Below are 18,975 nucleotides of genomic sequence, written 5' to 3'. Positions count from 1 at the left end.
CAAATAAGATACCTATCCATTACTTTTGCCTTTTTCGCTTGGTCCATGTGCGACTTCCGGTATAAATTGCAAAAATGGCGACGAGTGCTGGAGATTGGTGCTTGATTGAAAGTGATCCTGGTGTATTCACAGAACTTATTAAAGGATTCGGTAAGACGAGTATAGATATGGCATATGTCCATTATTTTGGAGATAAATGGCGCAAATGTATCAAAACTCAACTGACAAAATAAACAACCAGTTCTGAAGCATCTCTCATGGACAGAAACCGCACCGTGAGCGCGACATTTTTTTCTCTGCGTTATGTGTGTGATTCTCTGCATTGTATGTATGGTAATACCAGCACATGGAAAAACATTGCACTTAAAATACGCGCTTATTGATATATTTTATTTGTCCATTTCAATAATGTCTGCTTAAATTTCCCGCAGAAACTAAGTTGGGGTATTTACCGAAATAGAGAAAAATTAGGCTTAATATTTTTAGAGTAATTAAATCAGACTGTTAAAATTCTCTTGTTTATCTTGTAGGGTGTACTGGTGTTCAGGTTGAAGAAATATGGAGTATGGATCCTGACAGTTTTGAGAAACTCAAGTGTGTATTTACAATGTTTCTTATTCTTTGATATAAATTTCCAGCTTGAAGGAAAAAAATCATACATGAACTACTTGATTACTAGAACGAATATTCATACCCTGCCTACACTGCTCTCCGGCAGGGTATGAAGTCCCTCCCATTGCCGATAGTGTAGCAAGCCCCGATGTGATTCACATCGGGCAGTATAAGCAGTGGTAAAAAAATTCTCGGATAAAAAAACCACATGTAAATTGATGATTCTGGTATCTATTATGAATATTCAAGCAACAAACCTGCACATTACTTCAAATGTTTGACAATAAATAGTAAAATCCAAAACGAGCAAGACACACGGAGATATCAGTTTAAACATACCGCCATCTTTGATACAAGTGTAAAGGTCAATTTCCTTATAAGGAAATCAAAATAAATTGATGCTAATGAGGTTTCCCGCGAGATTTCAACAGAAAAACAGATTCTGAGTAATATATCTCGGTAAGGAAGGTCAATTCATTCTGAAATTATTTAATTACGCAAAGTAAGATTCGCTTTCTTCACAAGAGTTACAAAAGAGTGGTTAGATATCTCTGATTATGTATTTATTTATCGTAGTAGCTTCATCCATATATGGATCACGGGTTCCATATTTGGGTTAGAATCCTCGCGAGAGTTCTTCGAGAAGTATCATGGCAGATCACGGAGACAACTCCGAGCAGTATGATATCAGAATATGCGAATTAAAGATTTCTAGATTAGACGGTAGGCTAATACATTGCAAAATTGTATTAGAAATGTTTAATTATACGAACTATAACTCCAAAGTTAAACGATATCCGCTATTTGTAGCATTTTCGAGGTTCACTGTTTTGCTACATTACGAGCAATGGGAGGGAATCGTAGCTCTGACGACGACCATCTGTCAGAAATTGTCCGTCCGTCGTCCAGAGCTACGTTATCGCAGCTACTTGATTACTAGACTCATCCGACCAGTGCTCGAACACAAAACATAGTTTTTTGTTGTTTTATTTCCAATACCTATTGAAAAGTTAAAGTTTAATTGTGATTATACAGGACAGACTTACCGTTAGTAATTTCAAGCCTATCACCGTGACTTTTGCACGTTGGTTTATTTTTGGCAGCAGGTCACATGACACCTGTGCAATGGCGGGTATTTACGTAAGTACAGACCAGTGCTCGAACACCCCTATAAAACTTTTGTTTTCAGTTTTTTTTGTGGTAAAGTCGGTTATATTGTAATATACATACATCCTTTCTTAAAAAAATATTGTTCAGATTATCAAACATCCCGTGAGATAAAAATAGATCGGAACACAGCGGAAGCTGACATTTTGGACCAGTGCGCATATCTTCCGATTCAGATCATAGTAGCATTGACGAGTAAAGACGTCCCATACCTATTATATATTGCTAGAAATGTCAAAACTTATTCCTCTTGTCTACATCTGGTACACAACCATTGGTACTCGTCGACAATCAAGCTAAGGTCAACCTTTGTTGGGACAAGTGACTGTAGACAATCGTAGTGGTACCACCTGTCGCACCCAACTCAGAATCCGTCTTCGTCCGTCATTTTGATATTTTTTTCAAAACTGTGTCAGGTCTACATTTGAATCATTACTTTTCTTTTAAATTATGTATTTTGCTATAATTCTTTTCAAAATACAGATTTTTCCATGAATGCTAACCTTTCCGGAAACGATGTTTGTTTGATGATATTTGATTGTACACTATATGATGACCATTGTCGTCTGCTCAAATTTGGATTATCGTCCTTGATAGAGAGCTATCGCTACCGGAGGTAAGAAAGTGCTGTTACACCCCATAATACTCATGTGGAAAGAACGGACGGAAAGTACGATTTAGGAAATGAGAAGCAAAAATAAACAAAGTGTTCGAGCACTGGTCCTGTTCGAGCACTGGTCAGTATAGTCTACGTAAAAAGTGTCCCAGACAAAATGGATTTGTATGGAAATTTTTAATGTGGCACCAATAGGTGATTTATAGTGCCAAAATAATCTAAAGTCTGGGTTATTTAATTAGTAAGACACATATTTCAACATTTTTACCAACCAGAATTATTTTATATTCATAATCATTAACAATAATTGTTAGAAGTACATTAGTAACATACATTGGTGAAGCGAAATATAACAATAGGTGAACCAATCAACACTGAAATCTACCAATATGTTAACAAATCAACAATGAAATCTACCAATATATTAACCAATCAACACTGAGAAATCTACCAATAGGTGAACCAATCAACACTGAAATCTACCTATGTAAACCAATCAACACTGAAATCTACCAATATAATAACCAATCAACACTGAAATCTACCAATATAATAACCAATCAACACTGAGAAATGTAACAATATGTTAACCAATCAACACTAAGAAATCTAGCGATATGTGAACCAATCAAAGCTAGCAATAAGTGGACTTATCAACCCTCCCATAGTGGAATCTATTTCAAAATATGATTATTGAAATTAAGAAGAAAAACAGCAGTTATACTCGCAAATATTCTGAAATTGATAACATTTGGTTGTTATGTTTATTTCTAGACCTGTGCATGGTTTGATATTCTTGTTCAAATGGCAACCTGAATCGGAACCCCAGGATTCTATTGTACAGGACAGTCGTCTGGAAAAAATATTCTTTGCAAAGCAAGTAAGTATTTAATTGTTGCTGAATGACGATATAGTTTTATTTATATATCTGTAATAAATACACATAAAACATGTATCTGCTAAGGGTGTGAGGTAATACAGTAAACAAACAATTAAATTAGCTGACCCGTGATGGTGCAAATGACCTGAAAGACTTGAAGTGATGATTTATATTGTGGTCAGTAAGACTTGATGTGGTGACTTGTATTGTGGTCAGTAAGACTTGATGTGGTAACTTGTATTGTGGTCAGTAAGACTTGATGTGGTGACTTGTATTGTGGTCAGTAAGACTTGATGTGGTAACTTGTATTGTGGTCAGTATTAAAGACTTGATGTGGTGACTTGTATTGTGGTCAGTAAGACTTGATGTGGTAACTTGTATTGTGGTCAGTAAAACTTGATGTGGTGACTTGTATTGTGGTCAGTAAGACTTGATGTGGTGACTTGTATTGTGGTCAGTAAGACTTGATGTGGTGACTTGTATTGTGGTCAGTAAGACTTGATGTGGTGACTTGTATTGTGGTCAGTAAAACTTGATGTGGTGACTTGTATTGTGGTCAGTAAGACTTGATGTGGTGACTTGTATTGTGGTCAGTAAGACTTGATGTGGTGACTTGTATTGTGGTCAGTAAGACTTGATGTGGTGACTTGTATTGTGGTCAGTAAGACTTGATGTGGTGACTTGTATTGTGGTCAGTAAGACTTGATGTGGTGACTTGTATTGTGGTCAGTAAGACTTGATGTGGTGACTTGTATTGTGGTCAGTAAGACTTGATGTGGTGACTTGTATTGTGGTCAGTAAGACTTGATGTGGTGACTTGTATTGTGGTCAGTAAGACTTGATGTGGTAACTTGTAATGTGGTCAGTTAGACTTGATGTGGTGACTTGTATTGTGGTCAGTAAGACTTGATGTGGTGACTTGTATTGTGGTCAGTAAGACTTGATGTGGTAACTTGGTATTGTGGTCAGTAAGACTTGATGTGGTGACTTGTATTGTGGTCAGTAAGACTTGATGTGGTGACTTGTATTGTGGTCAGTAAGACTTGATGTGGTGACTTGTATTGTGGTCAGTAAGACTTGATGTGGTGACTTGTATTGTGGTCAGTCAGACTTGATGTGGTGACTTGTATTGTGGTCAGTAAGACTCGATGTGGTGACTTGTATTGTGGTCAGTAAGACTTGAAGTGATGATTTATATTGTGGTCAGTAAGACTTGATGTGGTAACTTGTATTGTGGTCAGTAAGACTTGATGTGGTAACTTGTAATGTGGTCAGTAAGACTTGATGTGGTGACTTGTATTGTGGTCAGTAAGACTTGATGTGGTGACTTGTATTGTGGTCAGTAAGACTTGATGTGGTGACTTGGTATTGTGGTCAGTAAGACTTGATGTAGTGACTTGTATTGTGGTCAGTAAGACTTGATGTGGTGACTTGTATTGTGGTCAGTAAGACTTGATGTGGTGACTTGTATTGTGGTCAGTAAGACTTGATGTGGTGACTTGGTATTGTGGTCAGTAAGACTTGATGTAGTGACTTGTATTGTGGTCAGTAAGACTTGATGTGGTGACTTGTATTGTGGTCAGTAAGACTTGATGTGGTGACTTGTATTGTGGTCAGTAAGACTTGATGTGGTGACTTGTATTGTGGTCAGTAAGACATGAAGTGATGATTTATATTGTGGTCAGTAAGACTTGATGTGGTGACTTGTATTGTGGTCAGTAAGACTTGATGTGGTGACTTGATGTGGTGACTTGTATTGTGGTCAGTAAGACTTGATGTGGTGACTTGTATTGTGGTCAGTAAGACTTGATGTGGTGACTTGTATTGTGGTCAGTAAGACTTGATGTGGTGACTTGATGTGGTGACTTGTATTGTGGTCAGTAAGACTTGATGTGGTGACTTGTATTGTGGTCAGTAAGACTTGATGTGGTGACTTGTATTGTGGTCAGTAAGACTTGATGTGGTAACTTGTATTGTGGTCAGTAAGACTTGATGTGGTGACTTGTATTGTGGTCAGTAAGACTTGATGTGGTGACTTGTATTGTGGTCAGTAAGACTTGATGTGGTGACTTGTATTGTGGTCAGTAAGACTTGATGTGGTGACTTGTATTGTGGTCAGTAAGACTTGATGTGGTGACTTGTATTGTGGTCAGTAAGACTTGATGTGGTGACTTGTATTGTGGTCAGTAAGACTTGATGTGGTGACTTGTATTGTGGTCAGTAAGACTTGATGTGGTGACTTGTATTGTGGTCAGTAAGACTTGATGTGGTAACTTGTAATGTGGTCAGTAAGACTTGATGTGGTGACTTGTATTGTGGTCAGTAAGACTTGATGTGGTGACTTGTATTGTGGTCAGTAAGACTTGATGTGGTGACTTGGTATTGTGGTCAGACTTCATGATTAATATGTTTCAGGTCATCAACAATGCATGTGCGACACAGGCCATCCTTAGTATACTCCTCAACTGTGACCACAAAGATGTTGGTATTGGAGACACTCTTCAGTCATTCAAGGAATTTGTTCAAGGATTTGAACCTGCTGTAAGTTAGAATAAAAAAATGTGCAGAGTTGTCAAAGGCTAAAACAGTTTTTTTTTTTCATCTGATGATTTTAAATTGAATTTGCAATTTACACGGTTTTCAGTTTAAATCACCTTTTTGAAAAGAAGCACAAATTCTGGTAAGATTTTTGGCACTTAGAACATTTTTTATTTGGAAAAATAGCTTCCTAAACTATACTTACAACTAACAGTGTTTTTAATCCATTTGTTTATTACAATAACAATACTTCATGTAGGGAGGGTTGTTTATATCAATCATCATAATCTCTCCATGTAAGGAGGGTCATGAAGATCACTTAACACATATCTTCTTAAATAAATTGGACTTGTTTTCAGTTACGAGGATTAACCCTGAGTAACTCTGACATCATCAAACAGGTCCACAACAGTTTCTCCAGGTAATTCAGTGTTTTCAATGAGGATCGTAAATAAAGTCCAGAAGAGCTTACCCAGATAAAACAAGTTTCTCATTCGGTTTATAATTTTGTATCACAACATTTCCTATTGTACACAAATCTGTAGATATTGAAAGGTATGATAACCGTAATGACCCTGGTATATCATGGTTAGTGTTTAATGGAAGTTATGAGAAATTGGTAGGTTGATGATTTCGTGATGGAAACACTTTTGATGAGTAATAATGAGACATTTTATTTTTTGTCTGTGTAAAGACAACAGATGTTCGAGTTTGATGAGAAGATGGCGAAGAAAGATGATGACGTGTTCCACTTTGTTGGTTATCTACCTATTGATGGCCGCCTGTATGAATTGGATGGTCTTAAGGATGGACCAGTTGATTTAGGTCTGTCATTAATAGACCAGGGCTGACCACTGGACACAATTATGACTTACGCAGAGAGTGGTGTCAGATTGTGTCTCAGAATGTTTAATGATACTGAAAAAAATGTAATTGTCTTTTGTTCTATATAAAACATATATACATGTATATTCACTCTGTCACCATAACAATGCTTACTGTCACCATGTGAATGTAGAGTGAATATCTGCCATCATTGGGCAGATAACCAGTTATAGATTCTGCATATCCTCACTCTTTTTTAATCTCCTTGAGATACAATAGTTCCTGTCAAATTGGATGAGATCTCTGTGTGACACAGTGATGAAGTTGTTGTTATGATGACTCGGTGATGTAGTTGTTGTTATGGTGACAGTGATGTAGTTGTTATGACTCAGTGATGTAGTTGTTGTTATGACACAGTGATGTAGTTGTTATGACTCAGTGATGTAGGTGTTGTTATGACACAGTGATGTAGGTGTTGTTATGACTCAGTGATGTAGTTGTTGTTATGGTGACTCAGTGATGTAGTTGTTGTTATGACTCAGTGATGTAGTTGTTATGTTGACTCAGTGATGTAGTTGTTGTTATGGTGACACAGTGATGTAGTTGTTGTTATGATGTCACAGTGATGTAGTTGTTATGGTGACACAGTGATGTAGTTGTTGTTATGGTGACACAGTGATGTAGTTGTTGTTATGGTGACTCAGTGATGTACCGTAAATATTCGGGTACAGTGCGCACTCGCGTATAGTGCGCAGGTACGTTTTTGAGGTTCATTTTCAATTTTTATTTTTTTTTTTTTCAATTTTCAACTGAGCGGTAGATGAATTTTAAAGCATAATATGATAGGAATTTGTAACTTATGAAAGCTAATTTACAATGTACCACATTTAATTGGAATCACCGGTCAGATTTGACACATTGGATTGACAGATTGTTTACATTATATCGCCACAGGCCTAGTCAGCTTGCAAATTGTAGCGGTCCCATCTACGCTGTTGTACCAACAAAATAATTAATCCTACTCTCAATTACCTTGTGATTTTCACGCAGTTATGGTCTCTTGTGGTATCTTTCCACGAACATACAAAGCTAATTAAGCTCAATTATAACAAGATTGAATAGTAAGCTGACTGCTACGTAATGTAACACAGGCCGCCATTTTGTATACAGTACGGAAACAAGTCTGCAGTCGTCGTGCTGGTCACAACTTTTATATCAATGAATTAACATGTGTAATGGATAAATCTACAGTGCAGACGATAAATAAGAGTAACCCGGTAGTTTTCACAGTCATATCGTATTTTATAAGGCCAGTTGGTCAGTGACTGCCGCACGAGATCAAGGCATTAGTGTTACCCGAGCCTAATTGCGCATGCGTGCTGTTACAGCTTCCGTAAATAAACAAGTTGAACATTATCAGTTTCTGGCAACATTCTGGATTTATAAGGTGATTAATTTATAATTATGAAATAACTAAGTACTGCTATATCATTTCAAGTTTTGTTTGATGTTAATTGAGATGTTATACATCGTTTTGGACCTGAATACGGGAACATGCTCAAGTGAGATCGTATGTGTACGGAACATGTGGCTCACGACCGACTTAGATAAATCCACGTAATTGCTGATAAATACACAATTTCAAGAAATTAAACATTAAAATAACTATTCATTTCTTTGATTATTTGTTAACTATTACTTTCTTAATGCTTTATATATGTTATATATAAGTATTAAATCAATCCTGCTGTGAAAGGAAACGATCACAAATCTCAGTCAAATCACATCCATTCTCACTGGGAAAAGGCTTGTACTTGCGTATAGTGCGCAGTGGTCTTTTTCACTTGTCAATTTTTGAAAAAAAGTGCGCACTATACGCGAATATTTACGGTAATTGTTGTTATGACTCAGTGATGTAGTTGTTGTTATGACACAGTGATGTAGTTGTTGTTATGGTAACTTAATGATGTAGTTGTTGTTATGGTGACTTAGTGATGTAGGTGTTGTTATGACACAGTGATGTAGTTGTTGTTATGATGTCACAGTGATGTAGTTGTTGTTATGATGTCACAGTGATGTAGTTGTTGTTATGATGACACAGTGATGTAGTTGTTGTTATGATGTCACAGTGATGTAGTTGTTGTTATGATGACACAGTGATGTAGTTGTTGTTATGGTGACACAGTGATGTAGTTGTTGTTATGTTGACTCAGTGATGTAGTTGTTGTTATGGTGACACAGTGATGTAGTTGTTGTTATGGTGACACAGTGATGTAGTTGTTATGGTGACACAGTGATGTAGTTGTTGTTATGATGTCACAGTGATGTAGTTGTTGTTATGGTAACTTAATGATGTAGTTGTTGTTATGATGTCACAGTGATATAGTTGTTGTTATGGTAACTTAGTGATGTAGTTGTTGTTATGGTAACTTAGTGATGTAGTTGTTGTTATGATGTCACAGTGATTTAGTTGTTGTTATGTTGACTCAGTGATGTAGTTGTTGTTATGGTGACAGTGATGTAGTTGTTGTTATGACTCAGTGATGTAGTTGTTGTTATGATGTCACAGTGATGTAGTTGTTGTTATGTTGACTCAGTGATGTAGTTGTTGTTATGATGACACAGTGATGTAGATGTTATGATGTCACAGTGATGTAGTTGTTGTTATGGTAACTTAGTGATGTAGTTGTTGTTATGGTAACTTAGTGATGTAGTTGTTGTTATGTTGTCACAGTGATGTAGTTGTTATGGTAACTTAGTGATGTAGTTGTTGTTATGGTGACACAGTGATGTAGTTGTTGTTATGATGTCACAGTGATGTAGTTGTTGTTATGACTCAGTGATGTAGTTGTTGTTATGACACAGTGATGTAGTTGTTGTTATGATGTCACAGTGATGTAGTTGTTGTTATGACACAGTGATGTAGTTGTTGTTATGACTCAGTGATGTAGTTGTTGTTATGGTGACACAATGATGTAGTTGTTATGTTGACTCAGTGATGTAGTTGTTGTTATGATGACACAGTGATGTAGTTGTTGTTATTATGTCACAGTGATATAGTTGTTGTTATGGTAACTTAGTGATGTAGTTGTTTTCATGGTGATAGAATTATGTAGGCAATGTTAAGACATTTGTTTGATTGTAGGCGCTATCCCAGGAGAGACTGATTGGCTGACACTGGTCAGGCCAGTATTAGAGAAGAGGATGCAAAAGTAAGTATCAGTCATACAGTGATAGACTGACTACTGTATAAATAGTAATATTTGTCAGGGATTTACTTTCATTCTCTTTGTGGTAATTATTTTGCAAAATTGCATACCCAGTAATTATCTTTATCATTGCATGTCAGCAGTAAAACACTTTAATGTTACATTTGATGAGAGTCACAGTTTGATATTGTGTTTTCAAAGTGATATTGTCCTTTGATATAGTTTGTAAAAAGTGTACTAGAAAGATTTCTTAATTTTGGATTCCATTTCTGTCTTTTAATGAAATTTGAAATCAAATATATACATAATTAAGGAACATAACAACTTACTTGCAAAATTTTAGTAAGATTCCTCTAGAGCATCCTTAGAAATAGTTTCACTGTTAAAACTTACGGTGATTATTTGACAGATATACTGCAGACTATAGATCCAGTTTTTCTCAAGAAATAGTTGTACAAACTTCATTTTCTAAAAGGGTTTTGTAGCAGCCATTATTTTCTCTGATTAATCCCTAAATTAAACTCAGAAGCATCTCCTGATGAGTTTAAGAATGATCCCTGCTTAAAATTCTGAGAACCATTGATTGATGAATGTAAAAATACAAGACATGTATGTACATGTATGAGAAACAGCTACATGTTTTTACAGTGGAACCTCTATAAACCGAACATGCATGGGACATGACTATTTGTTCGGTTTATAGAGGGTTCGGTTTGGAGAAGTTGATCGAAAAATGACTGGTCAAATTCCGGATATAATTGGTTGGACGATGTTTTATTAGAATGCACCCGATTACAAAACAGCACGTACATACTTAGACAATTTGGATTGTCTTAATAATATTTATATTATGAAAGTTAATCAATGTATATATTGCAGAATATATAAGAAAGGCAAATGACTATAACAATAGTTTTAAACAGTATTTTCACATGTACAACTACACTTTACGATCGGCCTACATTTTGTTACATCCGGTGAAGCCTCGTCATGTGGATGGAGCCAATAGTCCGATATGGAATATTTTACACATCAAATAATATTAAAGGGTGTGAAGATGTTTTGTTTCAATATCAATATCAATTGATCAGATGATACTGGTCGTATTTCCGACATCGCTGTTGTCTAAGAAAACATCAAGGGCTTCTTTACGAAAACAACCCCTTTTTGGCCTCATGTAAATTAAATGCGAAACTCAGGCTTCCAGCTCTATTGCATTGAGAAGATAAACGAACCGACGCGCTTCAATGAAGTGTGGCATCGTTTCATAATTGTCGTGTTGATTATACACTAGGCCTTCCGTCATAATGCCCCTTTGGGATATATATTGGATACCTGTACAAATCACCTACGTAGGTCCCGAGACAATAAGGCTTCACACAATACCCGTCACAGTTGTTGTTTCACGGTTGACTGGCCTGACCTCGTGTCATAATCGCTCAGGTAAGGCCGGTTTTCAGAAGTAATTTTTGGTATATTTTAACAGGAACCGGACACAAAATCAGTCCGGTGTTCGGAATTCAGAAGGATCGGTATTTGGAAGTTTTTTAATAATATAATAAAGAAGGACCAATTCCGTGCAATAACAATTCGTTCGGTATTCAGAGGTGTTCGGTTTTTAGAAGGTTCGGTTTTCGGAAGTTGCACTGTATATTGTTTTGGAGATCAGTCTTAGAACCTAAACATACACTGCCTTGTGAGGAGAATTTGTGTATCAAACTTTATAAAGACCCTTCATGTAGTTTTTCAGAAGAAGCAATTATACTGATTGTTTAAACATTGACTGATGTAAAAAAAAAAGTGATTTTAATTGTCCATAATCAGATGGTGGTGGACTTCAGATTTAAGATGATTGTAAATGATATCCTTGTAGATACAGTACAGATGAGATCCACTTTAATCTGATGGCTATAGTATCAGACAGAAGGAGTGTGTATGAAAGACGAGTAGCAGAACTCACCGCACGATTACAGGTAACTTGTGTTTTTGGTGGAATGTAAATTTACTTTTACTTACAAATCAAAATTTTACTGCAGAATGTGTTCACAAAGTTGAAAATGTTTTGCATGTGTTAACTGACCAATTCTGAATAATGTAATTTGTACATGGTTTAGAGTTAATTTGTTTTTCACTAAAATAGGGTTGTACTAATAGTATAGATAATGATTTGGTAGCACTGATTCATTCATGCCCTAACCTGTTAAAATTGGGGATGTAATAAAATTTGAGTGTGATAAAGTAAATATACTTATAGTATTCAGTTTTTGTTAATGAGCCAAAATAAAAGAATTTACTTGTTTGAAGGATGATGCCATGGAAACAGACAACATTCCAACAGAGCTAAGTCATCTACAGGAACTTATACAAGAGGAAGAGAGAAAGACACAGAGGTACAAGGTATGTACACAACTACGTCCATTATCTGTTATAGTCACAGAGGTACAAGGTATGTACACAACTACGTCCATTATCTGTTATAGTCACAGAGGTACAAGGTATGTACACAACTAAATCCATTATCCTTTATAGTCACAGAGGTACAAGGTATGTACACAACTACGTCCATTATCTGTTATAGTCACAGAGGTACAAGGTATGTACACAGCTAAATCCATTATCCTTTCTAGTCACAGAGGTACAAGGTATGTACACAACTACGTCCATTATCTGTTATAGTCACAGAGGTACAAGGTATGTACACAACTAAATCCATTATCCTTTATAGTCACAGAGGTACAAGGTATGTACACAACTACGTCCATTATCTGTTATAGTCACAGAGGTACAAGGTATGTACACAACTACATCCATTATCCTTAATAGTCACAGAGGTACAAGGTATGTACACAACTACGTCCATTATCCTTAATAGTCACAGAGGTACAAGGTATGTACACAACTACATCCATTATCCTTAATAGTCACAGAGGTACAAGGTATGTACACAGCTAAATCCATTATCCTTTATAGTCACAGAGGTACAAGGTATGTACACAACTACATCCATTATCCTTTATAGTCACAGAGGTACAAGGTATGTACACAACTACGTCTATTATCCTTTATAGTCACAAAGGTACAAGGTATGTACACAACTAAATCCATTATCCTTTATAGTCACAGAGGTACAAGGTATGTACACAACTACGTCCATTATCCTTTATAGTCACAAAGGTACAAGGTATGTACACAACTACGTCCATTATCTGTTATAGTCACAGAGGTACAAGGTATGTACACAACTACGTCCATTATCCTTTATAGTAACAAAGGTACAAGGTATGTACACAACTACGTCCATTATCTGTTATAGTCAGAGGTACAAGGTATGTACACAACTACGTCCATTATCTGTTATAGTCACAGAGGTACAAGGTATGTACACAACTACATCCATTGTCTGTTATAGTCACAGAGGTACAAGGTATGTACACAACTACGTCCATTATCCTTTATAGTCACAGAGGTACAAGGTATGTACACAACTACGTCCATTATCCTTTATAGTCACAGAGGTACAAGGTATGTACACAACTACGTCCATTATCCTTTATAGTCACAGAGGTACAAGGTATGTACACAACTAAGTCCATTACTGATCCATACAGGTTTGCTTATTAACCAGTATTAAAATTGATTCTTCATCTTTATAGGATGAAAATCTGTTTAAATAATGGATTCTATATCTATCTTATCAGGTACCAGTGTGACATATAGATTCTCTCCTTACTTATGTCAACAGGTAGAAAATATAAGAAGGAAGCATAATTACCTCCCTTTCATCATGGAACTACTAAAGATATTAGCAGAACAGAAGCAGCTTGTTCCTCTGGTGGAGAAGGTAGGTTTTACAAGCAGTTATCTCCCTTGTTGTAATTATACTGTATGTTATGTTGATGTTTTGCTTGTTATATTCTGATATGTTCTTATTCATTAAATTTAGAATGGAAACACTTAAGACCATGTTATCAGTATTCATAGGTGTCTCAATACCATTTATTGTTTGTATTTTGAGACTTAATTTAACATGTACAATAATTTGTTGAATTGTTGTTTCAATCAAAGGCAAAAGAAAAAGCAGCAAAGAAAAAAGAAGAAAAGGCAAAATAGCTAGGTGATGGAGTTAACAACCCTTTTTACAGGTGAGTGAGATGTTAGAGTTGACAACCCTTTTTACAGGTGAGTGAGATGTTAGAGTTAACAACCCTTTTTACAGGTGAGTGAGGTGATGGAGTTAACAACCCTTTTTACAGGTGAGTGAGGTGATGGAGTTAACAACCCTTTTTACAGGTGAGTGAGGTGATAGAGTTAACAACCCTTTTACAGGTGAGTGAGATGATAGAGTTACAACCCTTTTTACAGGTGAGTGAGGTGATAGAGTTAACAACCCTTTTTACAGGTGAGTGAGGTGATGAAGTTAACAACCCTTTTTACGGGTGAGTGAGGTGATGGAGTTAACAACCCTTTTTACAGGTGAGTGAGATGTTAGAGTTAACAACCCTTTTTACAGGTGAGTGAGATGTTAGAGTTAACAACCCTTTTTACAGGTGAGTGAGGTGATGGAGTTAACAACCCTTTTTACAGGTGAGTGAGGTGATGGAGTTAACAACCCTTTTTACAGGTGAGTGAGATGATGGAGTTAACGACCCTTTTTACAGGTGAGTGAGATGTTAGAGTTAACAACCCTTTTTACAGGTGAGTGAGATGTTAGAGTTAACAACCCTTTTTACAGGTGAGTGAGATGATGGAGTGAACAACCTTTTTTACAGGTGAGTGTGGTGATGGAGTTAACAACCCTTTTTACAGGTGAGTGAGATGATGGAGTTTACAACCCTTTTTACAGGTGAGTGAGGTGATAGAGTTAACAACCCTTTTTACAGGTGAGTGAGGTGATGGAGTTAACAACCCTTTTTTCAGGTGAGTGAGAATTCAATTCACCCTGGGATTATGTTTCCATGGCATTCTTTTCAAAAACCAGTGCTTGGAATTATTGTTTTTCCAATAGTTGAAGGTAAATATTAATTTTGCTATATAAAAATTCAGTTTTAACAGAAAAAAGCGGAGTAAATTGACTCACTCAAGCTCAGTCTTCATGTGGGACCAAAAAAGACACTTGCTTCAGGTAAAACTGGTATTTCAAAATTTGTGTACAAACCTGGTACTATCACGAACTAAAGCAGTGATTTATAAGATCAGATAAACACAAGGGTGATCAATTTGAATTTTGATGGAGCGTTTTCCACGTCCAGTAGTGTTATGGTAGTTGCCTTTACTCCTTAGTCGGGCTGCTCGTGTGACACTTACACCAGGGGATCCAGTTGACCCTTGATTTTAAGCAATTTCAGAAGTAAAATCAACATTTCTTAGAAATCTAAACATACATCAAATATACATGTTCCTTAATCTATGGAGTCAAAATTTATTTTAGGGAGTCAAAAACTTAGTCTCAAGGGTCTTCTGGATGCCCTGTTACACATACAAAAAAAAATAAAGTTACAATGAATTATTAAGCATTTAGCTTGAATGTGATGTTAGTTATCAGAGAACAGAAATACGATGTTAAATCTTTGTAACAAAGAAAAATTGTCATAATGATAACGAGTCAAAGGTACCCAGTTTACATGTGCATAGGGGGCTAGATCTCTACCATGGAGCAGTAGCAGTTCTGGGAATTTAAAATGATCAGTGCTTTGTACAATGTGATCAAAGGAAGACGACTTGTACTTGTTATCGTTATTGTCAGAATTGTGATAGTATTGTTGAAGGGTAGGAATCGCAAAAGGTTATATCTCCCCCAACACTAATAAGTTGTGGGATGAGAACTACTTGTTTCAGTCATCCACTGTGATTGATGACAGTTGGAGTCAAACAGTCTTATATTGCAAATATATTCTAAATCTTTACCTGGTACTATTTAAAGAAGACATTGGTATACATGTACAGGCTTCATTGGTCCATATGTTTCCTGTGTTTTCAGGTGCTAACTAAACAGCCACAGGAAAGAGAGAAGTGTCTCAGGAAAACTTTGGAAAGTAAAGGTCTTAGATGATGAAGAAAGCACACGAGATGAGCACCAGGAATTTTACATAGGATGGGAATAGGGACATCCATTACAACGGCAGACTAGTTATCTAGGCTCTGGACTCGGAATATCCTTGTTATATGGGGATCTCATCTTATAGTCTCCGCACACGAAATATACGTTACTTTGGAGATCTGGTCTTTAGTCTTCAGAGTTGGAATATCCATGTTGCAACAGGAAACAATTCCTCTAGTATTCTGAGGTGAAGTGTCCTTAATACCGCAGGGATGTCATCTCTAGTCTCCAGAGTAGGAATATCCCTGCTAACATGGGATCTCGACCTCCTTTCTCTAGAGTAGGGGGATCCTTGTCAAGCTAAATCAAAGCACTTTACAGTATCCCTGTTAACACAGAATCTCGACCTCCAGAGTAAGAACATCCCTGTTATTTTGGGGATCTTTATTCCTTTATTCTTCTGAGGATTATCCTAGTTATCAAGGGGACCTTATTCTCTAGTCTCCAACGATGCTGTGCCATTTCACCAGTTTTTTCTCCAGCATTGGCTTGGATACATATGAACAATGTATTGCAATATGTGTGACCAGTTTAGTTGAGAGTATATGCCCTAGGCTGCTTGATTTTACAGGTAGATGAGGTGATGATGAATTTTAGTATCAAACTCATTTTACCACAGTATGTGTGACTTTGAAAGCTGGTACAACATGCCAGATTCTTAATGCTGTACTTGGTAACTTCCTGTTGTACTATATATTGTTATATGTTGTTAAAAAAGAAAAACACCATTTGTAATTGAAGAGAAAGAAGCATACATGGATTACTTCAGAGCTAATAGTTTTGCTTTGAAGGTCTAGAGCAGCATTTCAAATTACTAAGTTTCACTATAAGTCTGTTTCACAAAATCAGCATTTAGCATTTAAGCATAAAGCATTTGCTAAATTGCTTATTGTGAAATGTTTAATGCTAAATGCTTATGTGACATGCTGCTCTAGACCTTAAATGTGGAAAATATTTCCCATAAAACATTTCAAATTAAACATTTCTCATTAAAGTATTTCCATCGGGCATTAAACATCATATTGGCTTTCCATATAAGGATGGTCATATAGTCTTGTGGGGTAATTAATGGATGGTTAGATAGTCTTATGGGGTAATTAATGGATGGTCATATAGTCTTGTGGGGTAATTAATGTATGGTCAGATAGTCTTGTGTGGTGATTAATGGATGGTCAGATAGTCTTGTGGGGTAATTAATGGATGGTCAGTCAGATTAAACAGTAAGTACATCTTGTTGGATATATTGATGAGATGGTGATATGGATGTAGGGTGTTTGTTGTTAACAGATTTTAGTACCTGCAGAATTGTCCATACAATACGTTGTTAACATATTTTAGTACCTACAGAATTGTCCATACAATACAAGGATCCTGTGATGTCTGTTACTAGTGAAGACAGGATCCTGTGATGTCTTTTACTAGTGAATACAGGGTCATGTGATGTCTGTGTTACTAGTGAACACAGTGTCATGTGATGTCTGTGTTACTAGTGAACACAGGATCCTGTGATGTCTGTTACTAGTGAATACAGGGTCATGTGATGTCTGTGTTACTAGTGAATACAGGGTCATGTGATGTCTGTGTTACTAGTGAATACAGGGTCATGTGAAGTCTGTTAATGTGACTCAATAATGCAGATACATGAACACAGGGACCTGTAATGTCTATGAGAATGTTATCTAAACATGAGGTCATACAAGATCTTTGTGATTGTTATTCCCTAATACACCTGTGAGGTCTTTTTGAATGTTACAAAAGAACACAGGGACCTGTGATGTCTTTGAGAATGTAATACTAACACAGGGTCATGCCAGGTCTATGAGAATGTAATGCTAACACAGGGACCTGTGAGGTCTTTGAGAATGTTACTCTCTAACACAGGATCCTTAGATGTCTGTGTTACTCCCTAACACAGGGACCTGTGAGGTCTTTGAGAATGTTACTCTCTAACACAGGATCCTTAGATGTCTGTGTTACTCCCTAACACAGGGACCTGTGAGGTCTTTGAGAATGTAACTCTTTAACACAGGATCCTTAGATGTCTAACACAGGGACCTGTGAGGTCTTTGAGAATGTTACTCTCTAACACAGGATCCTTAGATGTCTGTGTTACTCTCTAACACAGGGTCCTGTGAGCCCAGACTAGTTTGTTATATTACATTAAACTTGCAATGTAAATCTTATTTCTTTTACTGTTGTGTCAGCTATTGATATCTTTAAAGTTATAATTAAAAATGAATTGAAATATTACTTTCTCATGTTGTTTTTTAGCTCACTGGTTACGAGTAACGGTGAGCTAATGCTGTACCCCGGCATTCACGTCCGTGTCCCACCCCACTTTAAAGTTTTTGGGGTAAGTTTTTGGAAAGCTTCAAAAGTATACACCTCACCCCTTCTAATTTGGTTTATACATTCATTAGAGGTCCAGGAGTGATGTTATCGGAAAATCATGCAGAAAAAAATTGATTTTTTCGCATTTTACCATTTTATGGACTTTTCTCTGTGCATGTTATCAAGCAAAAAATACTATACAAATATCAAATTTAGCCTTGTTATATGACGTCATAGCTACTATGACGTCATCAGTAACTATGACATTATCAGATGGTAATATTCAATGGTGTCATAATAAATAACCAAAATCAAATCCAAACCTCAGCTTAGCAACACATGCACTATTCTAACTGATAAATAAGACATGACATCCAAGATTTCAAAATGTCATGCATATGACATCACAGTCATCTGTTTCCACCCTGGTTATTCAGATATGTACCAATGATCATATGAAACTGTCCGCTGATCTCATTTTATGCGGAAAATGCTATTTTTTTCTGCTTTACCTAAGTAAATGACAATAATTGACAATATTGTATCAACCGTACACTCAAGCCATTGAAATTACATGCTTATCATTGTATAAATAACCTGAAAAAAATGGTTTCACCAAAAATTTCAAAAAATAACACTTACTGTAATAGGTTCCATGGATACGGGGTAATAAATCCGGTAAAATAAACCAGAATTCAGT

At 36.3% G+C, this 18,975-nt stretch overlaps 1 protein-coding gene across 5 annotated transcripts; it reads left to right on the top strand.

The window, feature by feature from the left end:
* Nucleotides 1–36: 36 nt before the first annotated feature.
* On the top strand, nucleotides 37–18,192 carry LOC117316948 (ubiquitin carboxyl-terminal hydrolase isozyme L5-like). 5 transcript variants are annotated; one of them, XR_004530072.1, is made up of 14 exons: nucleotides 37–150; nucleotides 531–594; nucleotides 3,170–3,275; nucleotides 5,691–5,816; nucleotides 6,173–6,234; nucleotides 6,508–6,638; nucleotides 9,784–9,850; nucleotides 11,721–11,820; nucleotides 12,152–12,244; nucleotides 13,590–13,688; nucleotides 13,913–13,989; nucleotides 15,825–17,796; nucleotides 17,871–17,944; nucleotides 18,007–18,192. XR_004530072.1 is itself a non-coding variant. In XM_033871729.1 (12 exons), exons 1-11 carry the CDS (start codon nucleotides 75–77, stop codon nucleotides 13,955–13,957), a joined length of 969 nt encoding a protein of 322 aa, XP_033727620.1. In that variant the 5' UTR covers nucleotides 37–74; the 3' UTR covers nucleotides 13,958–13,989; nucleotides 15,825–18,192. The 5 variants fall into 5 exon arrangements, 2 of the variants coding, with proteins under 2 accessions (XP_033727620.1, XP_033727635.1); XR_004530071.1 differs by having other exon boundaries at nucleotides 17,871–18,192; XR_004530070.1 differs by having other exon boundaries at nucleotides 15,825–17,944.
* Nucleotides 18,193–18,975: the final 783 nt, after the last annotated feature.

Source organism: Pecten maximus, chromosome 2 (assembly GCF_902652985.1).
Source record: "Pecten maximus chromosome 2, xPecMax1.1, whole genome shotgun sequence".
NCBI lineage: Eukaryota > Metazoa > Mollusca > Bivalvia > Pectinida > Pectinidae > Pecten > Pecten maximus.
This window is presented reverse-complemented; position numbering and strand designations above follow the sequence as displayed.